We start from the raw sequence: 18,901 nt of genomic DNA, 5'->3' as shown, positions 1-18,901 counted from the left end.
CTGGGTAGAGTAATCTTGGATGTATGTCCTTGCCTTTCATGACTTTGAATACTTCTTTCCCACCCCTTCTTGCCTGTAAGGTTTCCTCTGAGAAATCAGCTGATAGTCTTATGGGAACTCCTTTGTAGGTAACTCTCTCCTTTTCTCTTGGTGCTTTTAAGACTCTCTCCTCATCTTTAATCATGGGTAATTTAATTATGATGTGTCTTGGTGTGTTTCTTCTTGGATCCAATTTCTTTGGGGCTCTCTGAGCATTCTGGACTTGCATGTCTAGTTCCTTTGCCAGATTGGGGAAGTTTTCCATCATTATTTGTTCAAATAGGTTTTCAATTCCTTGGTCTTCCTCTTCTCCTTCTGGTACCCCTATGGTTCTGATGTTGGAATGTTTAAAGTTGTCCCAGAGGATCATTAACCTCTTCTCATTTTTTTGAATTTCTGTTTCTTCATTCTGTTCCAGTTGGATGTTTACTTCTTCCTTCTGCTCCAAATCATTGATTTTGGTCCTGGTTTCCTTCTCTTCACTGTTGGTTCCTAGGATATTTTCCTTTATTTCACTTTGTATGGCCTTCATGTCTTCCTTTATTTTGTGACCATACTCCGTCATTTCTGTGAGCACCCTGATTACCAGTGTTTTGAACTGTGCTTCTGATAGGTTGGCTACCTCCTCTTTGCTTAGTTTTATTTTTGGAGCTTTGATCTGTTCTTTCATTGGGACATATTTCTTTGTCTCCACATGCCTGTTACACTGTAAGGGGCAGAGCAAACCACGTCACTGCCTTGTGGCACTGTATGTGGGGGAGGGGTCCGAGAAGGAACAATGCTATTTGCTTAGCTCTTGGCCTGCTTTCAGTCACTTCCACTGCTACCCACAAGAAAATTGGGCCCTTCTAGTGCTGATTTCCAGGTGGGTGCGTTTGTGTATGTTCTAGAACCCTGTGGGTCTCTCCAATGGCCTCTCCTGTGAGGCTGAGAGTTTCTCCCACTGCTGCAACCCCATAGTTGTTAATGGCCAGAGGTTTTGAGGCTTTCTTTTCCCATGCTGGAAACCTGGGTGGCGTGGTCTGCCTTGCTCCCGAGCTGTTCCTCCTGGTTAATCTGCATGCAAATGTGGGACCGCTCAGTCCTCCAGCTGCTGCCTTGCTGGGCATCCTCTCTGCCCCAGCTGCCCATCTGCACTCCACCTACAGGTCTGGATGAAAGTTTCTTCTTTAACTCCTTGGTTGTCAGACTTCCATACAGTTCAATTTTCTGAAGGTTCTGTTTTGTTTTGTTTTTTAAATTGGTTGTTTTCTTCTTTTGGTTGTGTGAAGAAGAGAAGCATATCTATCTACTCCTGTATCTTGGCCAGAACTTCTGTTTCTTAATATCCTTGTTGCTACTATTTTTATCTGGCCACCTTCCTCTTTTATCTTATTAGAACAGCCTCTTAGCAAAAGATCCTGCTCCCAAATTTTCCGGTTCAGTAATTTTCCCACATTACAATGAGCATAAGTATTCTGTAGAATATATCAAACCATGCCATTTTCTTGCTTGAAAGCCTGCACTAGTTCCCCATTGCCCTTGGAAAGAGTAATAAACTCTTTAGAATGGGTAGAAAGACCTTTATAACTTGGCCGCTTCTTACCCCTTCAGGCTTACCTCTTACTGTAGGTTACTGTAACTTTGCACATTATACTAAAGCCATATGGGACTGTCTGAAATTCTAAAATTATGCAACACTCTCTCTTATCTCTGGGAATTTTCACATGCAAATCCCTTTTTCTGAAATGTTTTTTTTCCCTTTTACCTGGCAAGCAACTATTCATTTCAGCTTTCATTGTAAATATTACTTTCTCTGATAAATATTCCCTGATGCCCTGTGTCTGGGCTAAATGCTCCTTCTAGCTCATCACAGTGACTGAAAGATGGAAGACATCCAATGACTATTCTGAATGACTGACTGAATGAATGCGCTTTTTAGGAAGTACAGATGAAACTGGTCAAGCTTCTTAGGATGAAAAAGGCCAAGTTTCAAGTCTAATGATTTGAACAGAAAAGGTGGTTAGTGGGGCAAGATGATTTGTTGTATTTTCATATTGATTTAAGTACCATAATCCTCTCTTATTTAGCCATCCAAAGGAACCACCATATTTAACAATAAAATAGTCATTCCATATTTAACAGTAGCATAGAGAGATATAATGGTTCTAAGAAAAAATAATTATCTATGAATCCCGGTCTCAAATCATTCAGCATAGTGTCAAATTATGTTAACTGGGAAGTGTTTTAAGCACAGATTTTATAGTTATAGAAATGAACATATGTCAAAAAATACATGGTAACTTCAACAATAATTTTCAGCATTTTACTTTTATAAAAACAGAATAATTATTTTATGTAACCTAATTTAATATTAATAACTCAATAGAACACTCAAATATAATGTTAATCATCATTAGAAATATAGAAATCCAAAAATGTGGTTTGCCGCTGTCGTACTTACTATTCTATATAATTTCTTCACAGAGCAAGCAAATATTTTGACCTTCTCTGGATAGTCAATCTTTCAAAGAGTTGCTGACATACTAAACTTGTTTAACTGAATCAAATATTCTGGTTAGGTCCACAAACACAACACATAAATCATGATGCCATTTTCGAAACTTTTTGACATAGACCTTTCACATGACTTCCCTGTCTGCTTTGAAATAATGGACATTTCTGAAAAAATTTCTATATTTTAGTTGCCTAATGAAAAGTTAAATTATATTTTCAAGTGTGATATGTGCTAGTATCTTTTCAATAATCTAATAAAATATATAATATTTGTATTTTCGGCATATGGTAAAACTGGACATGAATTTTCCTTTTACTAAATAAAATGAATATAATATTAATAATATTGTATGTTAGACCTAATGTTAGAAGTTACTTAATCTAACCTGCTTTCTTTATAAGGATACCTCCACGCTTTCCTTGCTATATTATTAAATGTATGAGGCAGACCTCTTCATCTCATATAAAAATAAGCTATGAAATTTCCCTTACGGTGAATAAAAATTCATTTTACTCTAATTTTTCAGTCAGTGATCCAAGTTCTGCCATCTGAAGCTATGTAGATTGAATCTAATTTCCATTTCCCAGGGAAAGTCCTTAAATATCTAAACAATACTATTACTTCCAAAATATTTTTTCAAGCTAAATATCTTTGTTTTTTTCAAGCTAAACATTTAACAATCCTGGTTATTCAGGATTTCTCTTAAAATAGAGATTATAAGTCTCTACCTGTGATTTGCAAATTATTGAATGTACTTCCTCCCTTGATCTGGATTTATAGAAATGAATCTGTAGTCAAATAAAAACTCCTGTTTCACAGAAATTGCTATTATGTGTAATTTCCTCTGTTCTTTCCCTTAAACGCTAGACTATAAGCTCCTAGGGAGCAAGGCCCAAGAATTTCTCATCTTTATATTCTAGCACCTACTACAATGCCTGTAAATTGGAAATACTTATTAACAAATGCCTGAAGAATGAACAAACAAGTGAACCTACCTCAGTTCAAAACCTTTTAAAATTAATTTCATCTTACAGTTTCACCTGTCAGGGTCTTTTTAATTATTGACTGTCCAACACATTAGATAACACTTCCAGCTTTATGTCCTCTGAATATTTGATAGATATCATCCAAATCACTGATACAGATTTTGAACATGACAGGGTCAAACACAAAGCCTATGCTTCATCATTGGTGACATCTCGAGAGATTATCCTAGGTCACACTGTTCGGCAGCTTCTACACCCATCACACCTGTTAACTGATTACCATCTGGCTCTTATTTTTAACCCTTTGAAAAGATATCACAAACATTCTGTCAATGCCTATTTAAACATACCTGTTTGAATCATAGATCTGACCCTTACTGGCTTATTACTTGAGCAAATTATTTAGTTCCTTTCATCATCAGTTCATCAATTTTGAAAGAAGGAATAATCCTTATAAACTGATGATAAGAACAACTAAGAAAAATCTATCTGCAGCAGCCAGCATTGGTCCTGGAACATACATAGGGCTGGACATATGGTAGCTGTCATTATTTTTGCTGAATGTGATGTATGTTGTATCACCCTTTCTGATTAATTTAATATTATAATGGGATTCAGGAAACTACAGTCTCAGATATTATATACATAGTAACCCTAGCAATTAGTATAATATGCTTTATTTTGAGTAAACATATTTTGACTCCTACTGAGTACTCTATTTTTTCCATGCTTGACAGATACTGGTTAAGTAAGCAATTCTTAAATTTTACTGGAGATCAAATTCAGTTTGTTTCCTCTATTTTATTTTCATTTATAAAACCTGGAATGGCATTTCACTTGTTTTTATCCTGTGATAAATTTTACATTTTCATAGTTTTGCAAATATTTTTCATAAGTGGCTTTTAATCATACTTGTAGATTCCAACAGTACTCTAGGATATAATTCACCTGGGCCTTCAAAGTCAAACTCATTTAATTAGCTAAGAGTGTGTATACTCTTTCTTACAGTCTAGTAGCATTTTGTAGTGGATTTCAAACCTGATTCTAATAAATTTTAACCAAGGCTCTGCAGGCTACTTAAATTTTCTCAGCATTAATTTTCAGAGTTGTAATACAATGCTTGTTTTGTAATACAATACAAATAATCCCTATTTTGGTAAGGTTGTTAGATAGATTAAATAGGATAGGGCTTACTTAACCACAGTAGCTTCTGTTATGAGTCTATTTACTCTGTATAGGACTAATTGCTTTCTTACAGATATCGATAACATTTAAGAGAAGAAGGGCACATCAATAATGAAGACTTGTTTTTCTTTTCATTTTAAAATGAATTGTGATAGAGTAAAAATATACTTTCACAAACTCTTTGGTCTTGAGGAAGCTATTTCAGCTGGCTGAGACTGCTTTTCAATGTGAAATACAGGAGAAATACTGACTATGGAGTGTAGTGACGATTCAATGAGATTTTATGTATGTAGAGAAATAGAGAGATAGAAAGACAAATAAAAAGATAGATGTGTTATATATAAATTCTGAAAAACTATCTATCTATCTATCTATCTATCTATCTATCTATCTATCTATCTATCACCGATCGTGTCTGTGTGTGTACTAATTAGTGTTAGTTCACTTACTTTCTCTCCCCTTCCTGGCTTGGATTCAATATCACTTAGGTTTTACTCTTCCATTTTGAAGAAAATTTTCATTAAGAGACAATAGTTACTGAGCTATTAATAACACCATGGCAATGTGTAGGATTTATTAATGCTTAGGATGAAGAAACACTTCTCTTGTGTCATGAATTATAAAGAGAATAGTTATGAAGTGATGTGGGTTTTATTTAGCAGCTGAAATAATTAGCCTTTAAAGTTTCCTATCGTTTTGTTTCTTTACCCATATTTTTTTAAGGAAAGTGTAAAGAAAAAAATAGATAAGTGAGACGGTGTAGCATAGCGCTAGAGATAAGTTTTTACCTGTTCTGATTAATCATCATCTCATTGGTTCTTAGACCATAAATGGTAGGTAAAATGTATACTAATTATTCTCTTTATCATCATCATAATCTTCATTATCACTATCACATCTATGGAGCTTACCATGTGCTAAGTACTCCATTGATCCTTATAAAAACTCTATGACTAGGCACTGTTATTATCCTCATTTAATAAATGAGAAAACTAAGACCCCAATGAGGTTTATATAAACTGCCTAGACTTCCACAGCCCACAAGAGAAGAAGGCAGGGTTTGAATGAAGGCAGTGACCCCGGAGTCATGTTTACGACCACTCTACTGAAGTAGAGGGCATTGCACTGTGTGATGGATATGATATTAAACTGGGATTCACACTACAGAAAAGAAATCAGTATGCTTCAGTTTCCTCAGTTATAGCATCAAAGTTGTAATAACTATTTCCTATTTGCCTCAAGGCGCTGTTTCAAAGATAAACAAAGTTGCCTAAATTCAAAAGTTGTAAATTCCTTGAAGTAACATATAATAAATCTGAGCACAATAACTCACTAGCTGTGCATCTCTGATGCATGTATGTATTTATTTTTTACTTCATCTATGGATACCTCAGAAAATAAATTAGCGTTTAAGATTCTTAAGGCACAAATATAGCTAAAACAGCCAACTGGTCCAAAAAGCACAGTATATAGACAACAACTTTTATTGTAAAAAATAAAATTAAACTGTATCCTTTATGCGTTATTCTAAATTAATCACATAAACTGTACATAACTCTGTTAAAAATAACAGTGAAGATTGTATAAGAAAAATAAATGCATTTAATTATCACTTAAGAATGTATATTTTGACTTTGTGTGGTGAACTCAAAATGAAATATACAGGTGATGTGTTACAGAATTGTATACTTGAAATTTAATTTTATTAACCAATGTCACCCAATATATTTAATAAAAATAAAGTAAAAAAAAAGTGATAAAGATGGTATTTGAATCCTGGTCAGACTTCTCCAAGTTTGCCCTCAGTATTGTCTTCTGTGGGTTTATGAAAGCTTATTCTCATTGATTAAAAAAAAGAAAAAGAATGTATAAATTAACCCCTCTCCTGAAAATTATTTATTCAATTTTACAAGCCAACAGACAGGTGAAACAATACTACACCAAAACGAAGCAGTAATTATTTCAGGAATTCAAAGATAGTTAATATCATCTATTCATATGATCATACCTTAACCATATCTTCACCCTTACTACATTCCTCACAAATAAGCATATGATAAATTTAATAGCCTACTTGGCTGGAAAAAGAAATCTTCAAAAATCCTCATCAGAGAATATACTTTTATTGATTTGAGACACAGAGAAAGAGAGAGAGAGAACTAGGTAGGCACCGATGTGCCCAGTAATGGGCAAAACTGGGAAAACAAGGACCTCACCCCCAGGGTAACCTTTTCTCCCCTAGCATATTGCTTGCTGGTCATTTGGTTTAAACTCCCTGACCTTTTATATTGCTGGTCATGTGGTTCAGACGCTTCCCTGACCTTCTTCCCCTGATATGTTGCTCGTCATGTGGGTTAGACTTCCTTAGAGGGGGAATGGACAAAGGGCTGAAAAATAGCCCTTAAGCAGTAAGACCCCAGGACAATGAAGTTATGACATGCATCAAATACACCCGGGCCTTAGTTATGTTTCAGCTCCAGGCCCAGAAAAAGAACAAAACCAGACAAGTGACACCATGGCTGACATCAGAACCGGCTGCATTGACTAATGGCCCCCTGCTTTGGCACTGAACAATCAGTGGAGACCATGACCCTGAAAGGACATACCTGGAAAGTTGACAAACATTCTATTGTGATCGTCACCTAAAATTCCCACCCGAAAAGTCCTTAGGACTGAAGACTCAGCGATGCTCTTTCTATGGAGCATGCCCACTCTTTTCTCCAATCCCTTCCCCCAGGCATGTTTTCCTTGTCTCTCTCTCTCTCTTCTAAGCTCCTGGTACCCTCCTTTTGCCTCTGTAACTTATTTCGTGAGCCTATTTCTTCTATGGCTTCCTTCTTCTACTTCTGTGACTTTGAAAATAAATTTCTCTTATAGCTTGAGCCTTTTATTTGAATACTTTCTTAGCTGGAACTCCAGTACCTGATTAACTCCACTGGTCCAACACCAAAATAGTGGTGCCATTTTGCCCACCAAAAGGATCATGCCAAAATAACTAACTAATAAGAGTAGCTGGAATTCTAAAGGATATGGTTAAATTATGGGATATCCTATTCCATAAGGATACAGAATATCTAGTTTACAGAATATCTAGTAACGTATTATGCGCACAATATGTACATTTAAAAAACAGAACATAAAACTGCACCTATGGTATTACATAAACCATATCTATAACACATGCATAAAATTGATAGGAAATACCTAAAATATGAAATGTTTGTCTTAAGTTGAATTTTGGATGACTTCAATTTTCTTCCTAATACTTCTTTATAATTTTCAAATTTCTTATAAAAAACTTATTATTGTTTATAATCAGAAAAAACCCTAGTGTGATTTTTTACATAAATAATTGTGTCCTTGGCTCTTGTTCTAAGATGCTGTTAATATTTTATATTTTGACATGAGTAGTAGTTTTCCCAATTATCATTTTTAAATTACTTTTAAAAATGTGTAATATGATAAATGCCTTTTTTCCTGCATGTTTTATCACACACACACACACACACACACACACACACACACACACACTCCCTGAAGTTTAGCTGGCCTCTGCACACGGTATCAGAGCATGTATAAAGAGAAATGAATACGTAGACCTTGTTCAAGAAAGACTCTGGTGAATACCTGGCATATGGAGGTTTCAGGGTCACAGAGGCTGCTGTGTCCATTACACTGACATGGGACACAGGTGCCCAGCGTGGGTCCAGGGGTGCGGCCGCCTGGCCCAGAACGCAGTCGATAAAATCCTGGCATGCATGTCTGAAAGAAAAAGGAGCCAATTAGAACGGCCACCTTGGAAATCTTGCTTTAGCAACTTGGGTCCTCAGGGTAGTTAAAAAGGGCTTCTTTCCCCCTCACCTGCATTAAAGGCAACATCACTTACTAACACAAGTGGCAATTTTGATTTCTAATGTGTACTTCTGCCTGGTCCCTAGAGTGTAGAGACAGCATCTGTGTCATGATATTTTAGCAAAAGAAAGCTGTCATTTGCATATAGCACTCAGCCTGAAAATGTTTTGAATAGTCCTCTTTTTCTTAAGTAAGAGATTTGTTTTTAAATAAAATTGTCCTATGAAGTAAAGAGAGAATTTCAATGTTTTTACAACCTAAAATCTGCTTCTTTTGTGCTTGATGGATAACTAGCAAGTATCCAAAAAGACTCAGAAAAATCAAATCAATAAAAAAATGTCGTGGCTGCATTATTTATATTGGTGTAATTTAAAGACTATTGTAGTAAGAAATTCAAAATAATAAAAGCTCTACATGTCTTGGAAATATTAGGCCACTAATAAAATTTATCTTTCCCTGATTTTTTTTTTCATTTTGCAATAAAAATCTGAGAGCAAACAGAAAACTGCTAGCTAAGCTGACATATGCTAAATGAAGACTTCCATTCTCATTCGGGTTTATTACATAAATGTATCAAAAACATCTCTGACTTCCTGGAAGGAAGCCCACAGCTCCCATTCTCTGGAAAATGAGAACAGTCTTATGTTCTGGGTTCAGTCTTCATATGTAAAGCTGCTGTCTTTATCAGACTCTGATTTATGAGTAAGAGGTAGTTTTTCAGGTACCACTGAAGATTATAAAGGGACTATTTTTATCACTGTGGCTTTGTAGGATTTTTATACAGGCTATCTGGCTCCCATTGTTGAAAGAAAAGTGGTTGCTGAATAAGCAGGGGGAAAAATTGGATTAAGAACTTCTTAATGCCTCTGCATTCTTCTGGTTCTGAACCAGGTCCTCCCTAGTGGAATATGCAAAGAGGTTCCTTACAAAGAGAAAAAAGATCAATAGTCAGCGCTCTCCTTGTTTACTTTAGTTCAGATAATGTGAAAGAACCTCAATTAAGCGCTTAAGAGTCTCTGCTTTTATCACCGCCTATAAAAAATTCTAATAAGATTTAATAATGTTTCAGCTTTGAGCAAGCTAATAAAACCAGGAATAGTATTCAAAATATTTTGAGTCTCACTTATCTTCATGTTTTATGGTGGACAGTATGATATATTTTAATAAGTTTATTCATATCATTAAAAATCAAGGTTGATTTTTCCATTTTTACCAAATAAAGTCTTGATATTATGGCCAACAAATTCATTTAAGCATAATTGAAGAAACACTTCAAGGTGTGTTTAAAAAATACTACGATGTGGTTGTTCCAATTCTTTAGCATGCTGTTGAATAAAATTTGATTTTCTTTACATGGATTTCATCCTTGGATACCTATATAATCATTGTTATTTTACTGGTATAGTTGTTTGGGGGTGTGTGTTGGGGGGGTGTGTGTGTAGAAATCGCAGATTGAGAATTCTTAGTTCTACTTTATATCTCAAGCAAAAATTTAAGACATGTTCTAGAAGGACAAAGTTAAGAAACAGCACTTTCATTGAAGAATCATATGGTATTCAATATTATACACTAAAATATGAACCTGAGTGCCACAGGTAAACTATACTGTAACATACACTCAATTTCTCCCCTTACTATGGCTCTTCCCTGAAAAAGAAGTAGGACCCCTACTGGGAGACCAAGCCTGAGCTCCAAGTAGAGTTCTGGGTAGAACCTTCCAGACTTCTCTAGATAGTTCTCAACCCTGGCTGAACAGAGAATCATCTGAGAAGTTTTAAATACTGATGCTTGGCTTCACCATTAGAGATTCAAATTTAATTGGTGGAGCGTAAGGCCAGCGTTTGTTTTAAAACTCTTAGGAAGGTCTAATAAGTAGCTGGGATTGAGAATTGCCTGCATGCTCCTCCTATGTGTGAATTTAAAGGGCATGCAGCCTCTGGTAGTGCAACAGAAATGAATATAGAAGCCTTGACTTGACAAATGAGTTCTGTCTGGGGATACAGGCATGTCTCTTGGTGTCCTTAAAACACAGTTTCCTCATCCCACATGTGAGCAGGCATATGAATCCAGATGGTTTCTGAAGTTTCTTTCAGTTCTAACATGCTAGATTAATTTTGTTTTCTTATAGATTCAATTTCTAAGAGTTATCAAGGAAAAAGACTTCCATGATGCAAGAGTTAGAAACTTTAAAACATATTTTAAAGGAACGGGACATATTTATTTCTCTTTAATCCTGCCTTTTCTTGGATCCTCTTTGTATTTATTATTTCCTTTAAAAAATTTTTTTTCAATAGCAGATTCAGTGGACTGGGAAAAATTCATGAGAATGATTGCATTTGATTTTGGAACAAAAGAGGAAAGATAACAGCTACTTTTTAAAGTCCTGTCTAAAATTCTTTCTGGAACAAAATTTGGAGTTAAAGAAAAGCGAATAAATAAACACTGTTCTAATTTTTATTTTTTTTTCCTAATTCAAACTTTCTCAAAATTTCCCTGTGCTAAAAATTCACCCCCCAATTTTCTTCTGCTCTCTTCCCATATTTAATTTATTTTCATAATATGATATCTCATCAAAATATTAGAATCAAATTTACTCAAAAATGTTGGAGGGTGGACAGAAGGGACTGTGAGACAGAGTAACAAGCCAATATGCTCCAGGTGCAGCATTACACAACACCTACTTCTTTCCTCAGAGTTTAACAATACAAACAGATACTTGTGCTATTGAAAATGAAAGCACTATCTTGTATGTTTACATGGGTTTTGTAATCGGCAATCCCAAATTTGATTCCTCTTCCACCAGTTACTACACATTTTGTTCAGGTTTTGAATACTGTGGGCCTCAGTTTCCTCATCTGGAATATAAGGGTGTTGTATAGGGTAATAGGTGGATATAAATACTTATATGTCTAGTGTTTTGAAACAGACATGTCTAGGTTCAAACCGCAGTTTTGCTGTTTTCTAGCTGTGAGATCACGGGCAGTTTTTTTAACCTGCTTGAACGTCCATTTCCTCACCTGTAAAATGGGGAGCATATCACATACTCAATGATGTTGGTGTAAGTGTATTAGGAAATGTGCTTGACATTGTTCAGGATATAGTAAACACTCAGTAAGTGGTAAGTTTTATTTTTAGAGGGTTGTTATGAGGATTAAATAAGATAAATGTATACTTAGCACTTAACATATAAAAAATCAATATGGGTATGTCTATCCTGGATAATTTAAAAAATATAGTCATTGAGAATATATTAAAAAATAAAGGCAACAGTGATTGTTCTAAGTTGCACTGGGAAACAAAATTGCAATGTCGGCCATTTAGCCATACCATTCCTTAATATTTTTATGTGCCTGAACAGAGTCTTAGGGTCTTTCATGTGCAACAGAAATGGTAAAGGTTATCTCAAGAGGTGTGTGTATGTAAAAAGAAAAGTCTGTGTTCACTATTTTGTTTTCTGAATTTAATGAACTGATCATAGGTATAAACTGGGTTATAAAAGCATTATTTTTACTAGACAAAAGTGACAGCTTCAGAGTAGGGACCTAGTAGACATCAACTATTTAACTGTGAGCCAAACATCCTGTCAAACCTGGGGTAGGGGAAAAGGGGTGAACCGATCAATATATGACCTACATATTTCTGTTTTACATAATCTCATTGCAGAGAATCATGTATTCAGTGGTGAATATTTTTTATTTCTGCATACAACATAACGTGAGTTAGGTCAGTTTAGGCAGTAATGTTAAGAGGATGATGAGAAGTAGCTTAGATATTATGTTAAATTCAATGGCTCCCATACCAATTTGTGTGGTGAGGAAATTGTGTCCTTTATTTGACTTCTAAAGGTAATATGGTCTCTGCTTCAAGTCATAAATTATAATAAGGAGGCATTTCTAGAACTAACATTTTCAATGAATAGGGCTGTAATATTGTAACACTACAGGTAACAGACAAAGGCTAAATGTCTTCCCAAATGGTTATATTTCCAGTGGTAACACTCGATTTTGTTTGTTTGTATCTTATCTTGGGTAAAAACATTGAAATGAATAGCTTGTAATAGCAGGCATCTCTAGAATACCATACAATTGGTGAAAATGTGGTAAAGGAATTGCTTTGTGTATTGATGACCCAAAGCATATGTTACTGGAATGGGATGTGTTATTTCCAAACTGTCCTTAGCTTTTGCTTTGATGATTAGATTTTATGCCTGGGTAATTACATTTTTGAATCAAGATGAATTATAAATAAGATATATAATGGATTAGAAGCAATGGGTTGTGGAGGAGACCTCCGGTACCTTATTATGAGAGATGGGCCTTTATCTTCATAACCTCCCCACTAAGACATTACTGCAAGTGTTGTCTGTAAATAGGAGCCCAAGTGAATGAAGCACACAAGGAATAGGTGAGCTACCAATGCCAATGATAGTTTGCATGTATTCCTAATTTTTCTTGATTTTCTTCATTTATCATTTGCTTCATTTATGCTAGTTTATATTTTCATGTAAAAGAAAATTACTAAGCTTAATGGGAAAGCATGTTAGAACATGCTATTTATAAAACCTACTGATCACAATAAGGACAGTTTTTAACATTTAAAATATGGAATGAAGGTAGACTATATTAATATAATTTGCTGTCCCACTAACATTTTTGTTCATAAGTGAAAGAGTATTATTTAAATAAATGCAGAAAAAAATATATATCTGTAGTAACTTTCTCTTCAAGATATTTACAAGTCAATCTTGACTACTTCCTGAATAGTAAAATATTGCAGAATCAGAAAATTTTAGAACTCCAAAGGCTGATCACTAATTTTTTAAATTGGGTGACTATATAACAACTAAGGCCTACGGTAATTAAGGAACTGACTAAGATTACACAGTGAGTCAGAAGTATAGCCTAATACTTCTTAGGATAAGAAAAATAAATTCACTTCTTTTCTAGGAAAATCTCAAGTTCTTTCTGTCTTCTACCTTTAAACCTCTTGTGCTCATTGGAAACATAGCATATTTTATATGTGCCATACTATCTCTTTTTTCCCATACACACTATGTGCATATGTGTATTTGGGTGGATTGTGTATATAATCGCAATCTATGTTCTTACTGGTGTGCACACAAATATATATATATTTATTTATACGCACACACACATATGTATGTAGGAGTTCTGATTTAATAATGAGATGGATTATTTGATGTTATTGGACCAAATGGACACATTCAAATGAATATTTCTTTTCAGAACAGTGACAACCAAAGCCATAACATTATTCCTGGGATGTTTCACAAGAAATTTGTGGTTATTCTTAGGGAATTGTCCTCTGAAAAACCTAGAATCCATATATTAGGTTACTAAGTTGAATGACACTTCAGTTGACAATGGGGCTCTCACATATATATTTTCATTTAAATTAATCCTCACGATGATTGTACAGGTAAACAAAGAGAGGGGTTTGGAAACAGAGGAGTAAATGCCCTGTCCAAGGGGCATAGCTAGGTAGGACTCACCAACGACAACTTGCATTTTCTTTTCATTATACCATGCTACCTCTCAAGAGATTTATATTTATCATTTTTAAGTTGCACTTCATTTTTAACCTGGTGGCATCACACATCTCAAATCCTATTTACAGAAGAGGATGTATAAAATTATTTATAAATATATCAATACATGGATTGACAACTACTTATTCCATTAGTAACAAAACTAATGCAGTTTCAATGTCTCTGGTCAGAAGAGATGCCAAGAAAATAAATCAGATGTAATAAATGGACCTTATGAATACATTATTTTCTGACTGCTCCATATTTGTACAGATTTTTAATGTTTATAAAATATGTCCCTTCAGATGTGATTCCTACTTCTAGGTAAGAACAGGCATCATCCTCTTCTTACCGTGTCTCATAGTGTGAGTGGAAGATCAAATCAAATAGAAGAAGAGTATGCACGAAAGTAAAACTGATTGTAGCAATGGTAGCTCTGAGAGTATTTCTATTTGGTGAGGTAAGAGAGTTGGGTTTAAGGAGGTAAGTATGGACCAGCTTACCTCACAGGACAAACCAGAATAACCTGGAGGACAATCACATTTTTCGATCAGGTGAGCTGCAGGAGTCATTGCTGTTACCTGTCCTTGTTCAGCTACCTCCATTGAGATTTCAGAAATGCTGGGCACAACAAGCATATAGTTAGATTACCATGCAGTAAGTTAAGATCACCTAGCAGTCAATCCTACAACAAGAGTGCTCTCAGGTTTCTGTCATTCTATTGCTATGAAGTTGCCTAAAATTTAGGCACTTAGATGCCCCATTTTATTCTTGCACCTTTGCTTCCTCAAAGGTTGAGATTATACATTTTCAAAATATTTACATAAATCACAAGGAGTTTAGTTAAATTAGATGCCTGATGTCCTGTTGAGAGGTTACTATAAAGATTCCCCTCCCCAACTTTTAAAATGGGAGCGGCTTCAGGTAGACATGGTCAATTGATCAGACAGTCACATTATTTCAAGCAGACAACCCATGGCCATTCCACATTAGAATACCACCAACATACACTAGTGAAATGGCTTTTAATTTACAATGAACTCTGATTTCTTTCTCTTGAGTTTCTGAATGTTCTTTCTAAAACTTTAGAAAACAATGAGCATAATTGAATAACATTGATCTTTTTTCTGATGATAAAATATTTTCAAATTAGTATTTTGTTAACTTCATTAAACACATTCTTCAAGTAACTTAACTCATGTTCTCTATTGGTGGAAAGGTCCTTGTAACTGAAAAAAATTCTCAGTGAAAACGTTGATACCCCTTTCATTAATTTGAAATTATGCATAAAAATATATACAGTTCATAAACTCAGACTATTTCATGACTAACTAATAACATGAAATGTTCTGCAAATAAACATCTAAATGAGACAATGAATAGTTTTGCTTCAATAAAAGGCACCTCTGGTGGCTTAAGGAGCTTGACTCATAAACTTTATAACAGGCATAAATAAGTTTTATTGACACTAAATTATGAATGCCCATTTTGACTTCACTAGCATTGTAATCTGAACTCTGAAGATCAGCCAGCTTTTATGAAGCACACATTCAGTTGAAATTCAGATTTCACTTTTTCCTCCTTGAAGGACGCACAGCAGTTGTGACCTGTAAACGAACTATTCTCCTCCTATAAGAAAAGCTCTACTTTTACATTCCTCTGGGTTCTCTGTGGGGATAAAAAGGTAGCTTGGTGTTTGTTGACAAGTCAGCCCCACTGGCATCTCATGGTGTTTTATAACCTGCATATTTACTGGATTAGTCTTTCCTGTCCTTGCACATGCTTGCACATAACAGACTTGTGAGCATTTAAAAAACCAAGTGAAACTTGGATGGTGTCAACAAAAGATATTTCTACAATACATTGCTTTTTTCTCAGAATATTAGAGAGCAGCTGTTTTTTTCTGAATCAGGGATCTGCCTAAATTCAAGGTTTTATTCAAATTAAAACAGAAATACAAGGTTGCTATATCCGTCAAATACATGTAAGAGAAGACAAAAGCAAAGAGAAAAAAATTCAGCATTGACAATATGTATAAAATCTAAATCTCAAACCACATGTGTACTAATTCTTACACTTTCTGCTTCTGAGACTACTTAAATTTGTGACTGAATAAATGTGCAGGGTTATGTCTTAACTACTTCCAAGGGGAAGCCTTAAACTTATTTTTTAACTTTGTCAGAATTTCACAGTCCTCCAAAATCAAGTGCTGATCTATTGCTTTACTTGTCCTTATTGTTGCCAGATGATGACTCTAGTTTTTATTGAGCCTAGAAGAAAAGTGAAATCTTTAGTTATTCTGAAGTTTCAAAAAAGTGATCTCTTAAGCCAAAAGATATTATTTAGTGAGGAATGTGAAATAAGGTCATACGGGAAAGGGGCTTATAAGGAAAAAAGACAAGCTCACAATATAGGAAGACAAAATCTGTGTATGAGAGCCAAAGAAAATAAAATGAAAAATGCATGACAACATTGTTTCTATCAGTTCCACTAACAAAGGTTCTGTGTACTACCAAACACTGCAGCTCTGAACAATTTGCAGATTAATATATTTGCACACTCACAAAGTTATTTGCTATTTTCTATGACATGCAAACCTGCTTTGGCTTCTACCACCTGATTTACATTTATTTGATATTTAAATTAATTAACAAGATAGCCGACTATATTTTGGTACATGCTTTTATATTATTTCGCATAAAATAATCTCTTGTTAGAAGAGAGAAATATGAAAGGAAAACCAAAGGAATACAGATTTGAAAGTGAATATTGGCCTTTGATTTATCCTTTTACTTTCGGTATAATCAGAAAAGCAATATGGATCTTCTGCATGAAAGCAAAGGATTTCTGTTATATGGTTAGCACAGCGTAAACATTGGAAATATGGCATTTTTATATTCATTGGTTTGCCATGAGAGGTTTCATAATGTTTTGTTTTCTTTCCCTGGACTGGTCTACAAATTTATTATACAAGACTACTTTCAAGTATCTATCGATTTCATATTCTTACAAGACATGACAAAGAAATTGAGATTATGCATATAAACTCAACTTCCTGCCTCCACCATATAAAACCTCTGTGTGACTCCTCATTTTATCTTATTGGATAAGTTGCCCCTTCCACTCAAGGAACATGACTACACATGCTCATGATGTTGAAGTCTCATGGTGTCTCCATTATTTGTCCTCTCCTTATTCCATACTTTTTAAATGCATTCCTTGCTATTAATTTCTTTCCTGGTGGTATGTATACACATTTATTCCTCTTTCAGATTAAACAATTGACCCTTGAACTTTGGTATTATTTCATTCCTCCCTTTTACAATTATGTTCATGGAAAATACTAGTCTATACTCACAATATTAGGTTCAATGTGTCCCACTTATCCCTCCAAACTTTCAGGCTATTTCTCCCCCCAAAACTGCACTACAACTGATAGTGAGAATGTCACCAGTGTGATCCTAAGTGGCAGTGTCAGAAAGTCGCATTTTAATTGACCTTTTGAGTCATATGAAAACATTATCGTCCCTTATAGTGTTCACATCCTTTGGCTTCCAGCATTTATTTTTGTTGTTCTTCTGTGCTTTTTTTCTGTTTGGTGTGATTCCCAGTCTTTTCACATTGTGATGCACAGGGAAAATGACACTGTATGGTGCACTGGGGTGAACAGAGGAGAATGCACATGGATGAAAGAGTTGGGGCCAACTTCTTTCTGCCTGGTGGCCCTGAGAATTTAAGGAGGCTATTTTCTCAGCTAACCTGAGCCTATGTATAGCACAGCAGCTAATTATCTCTACCCTACTGGACATCATCTCTTGAATTCCTGACTGGCATCTAAAACTCACTATGTCAAAGGTCAGTTTATCATTTTTTTTCCTTTTAAACTTACCTCTCAACCTATTTTCCTTTTTGGGGGGAATGGCAGTAACTTCCACCAGGTGACCTGGAAGCCATCTCTGACTTGTCTTCTCTCAACACACTCCCAAACCAAACACTTCTAAATTTTTCTTGCCTGACATCTTACTGATTTTCGCAATAGCCTCTAGAATAAGAACTTAACTTGGGTATTTTCTGTTATGGTTTACCTGCTTTGTCTCATCACATTTCCGTATGTAGCCTTGATAAGAATATAATGGATATCATAGAGGACATCCAAGAAGTCTTCACGGCTCACAGTTCTACTGACTCGAGGATCATCACCATAATATTTCCACTCTTTCTGTTAACAAGAAAGTAAACTACTTTGATAAAACTGAATGTAAAACCACTGACATCCTTGCACCAAACAACTAGAGACCTTACCTCTGTCATTTCAATTTCATGCCTTGTCAGTTGGCCAATCAGGGGAGCAGCCATATGCCTGACGATAACCCTAGCACGGGCTGGAGTCCCACCTCGAATGATAACTTGAGGATTATATGTAAAGAAACCTGTCTCTTCTCGCGCCTCAAAATAGATGGTATACTTGAGTTTTCCACCATAGGCCATCAACTGACAAAATAAAAGGCGGAGCGATGAGTTAGATAAATCTCCACATGGAGTGATTCCAAAAACATATGTGGCTCTGTTCTCATGTGACGTCAATACTCTTGTCCTTACCTTTTTTCCTTCAAATTGCTCTGGAAGTTTCCAATAAAAAGGTTCCAAACGGAGATCTTGTCTCACCCGATCCATGTGGGCAACAATCTCTGGATCTTGAAAGTCAATGCCTTTGGTAGTTGTGTGCTGCAGGGCCTCATCCACCAGGGGCAGAATGGTCTGCTCAGGCTTCAGAGTCACCTGCAAGAGATCAGA

At 35.3% G+C, this 18,901-nt stretch overlaps 1 protein-coding gene across 1 annotated transcript in view; it reads right to left on the bottom strand.

The window, feature by feature from the left end:
* Positions 1-18,901, bottom strand: part of LAMA2 (laminin subunit alpha 2) — a 525,989-nt gene that overhangs the window by 154,898 nt on the left and 352,190 nt on the right. The window contains exons 25-29 of the mRNA XM_054569946.1: positions 18,707-18,886; positions 18,410-18,598; positions 18,193-18,326; positions 14,611-14,728; positions 8,335-8,469 (exon numbers count right to left, since the gene is read on the bottom strand). Coding sequence (XP_054425921.1) covers positions 8,335-8,469; positions 14,611-14,728; positions 18,193-18,326; positions 18,410-18,598; positions 18,707-18,886 — 756 coding nt within the window. The remainder of the gene's footprint in view (positions 1-8,334; positions 8,470-14,610; positions 14,729-18,192; positions 18,327-18,409; positions 18,599-18,706; positions 18,887-18,901) is intronic.

Source organism: Pteronotus mesoamericanus, unplaced genomic scaffold (assembly GCF_021234165.1).
Source record: "Pteronotus mesoamericanus isolate MK-2021 breed Mesoamerican mustached bat unplaced genomic scaffold, CSHL_Meso_final contig_20, whole genome shotgun sequence".
NCBI lineage: Eukaryota > Metazoa > Chordata > Mammalia > Chiroptera > Mormoopidae > Pteronotus > Pteronotus mesoamericanus.
Note: the sequence above shows the minus strand (reverse complement) of the source record. Positions and strands in the feature narration are given on the sequence as shown.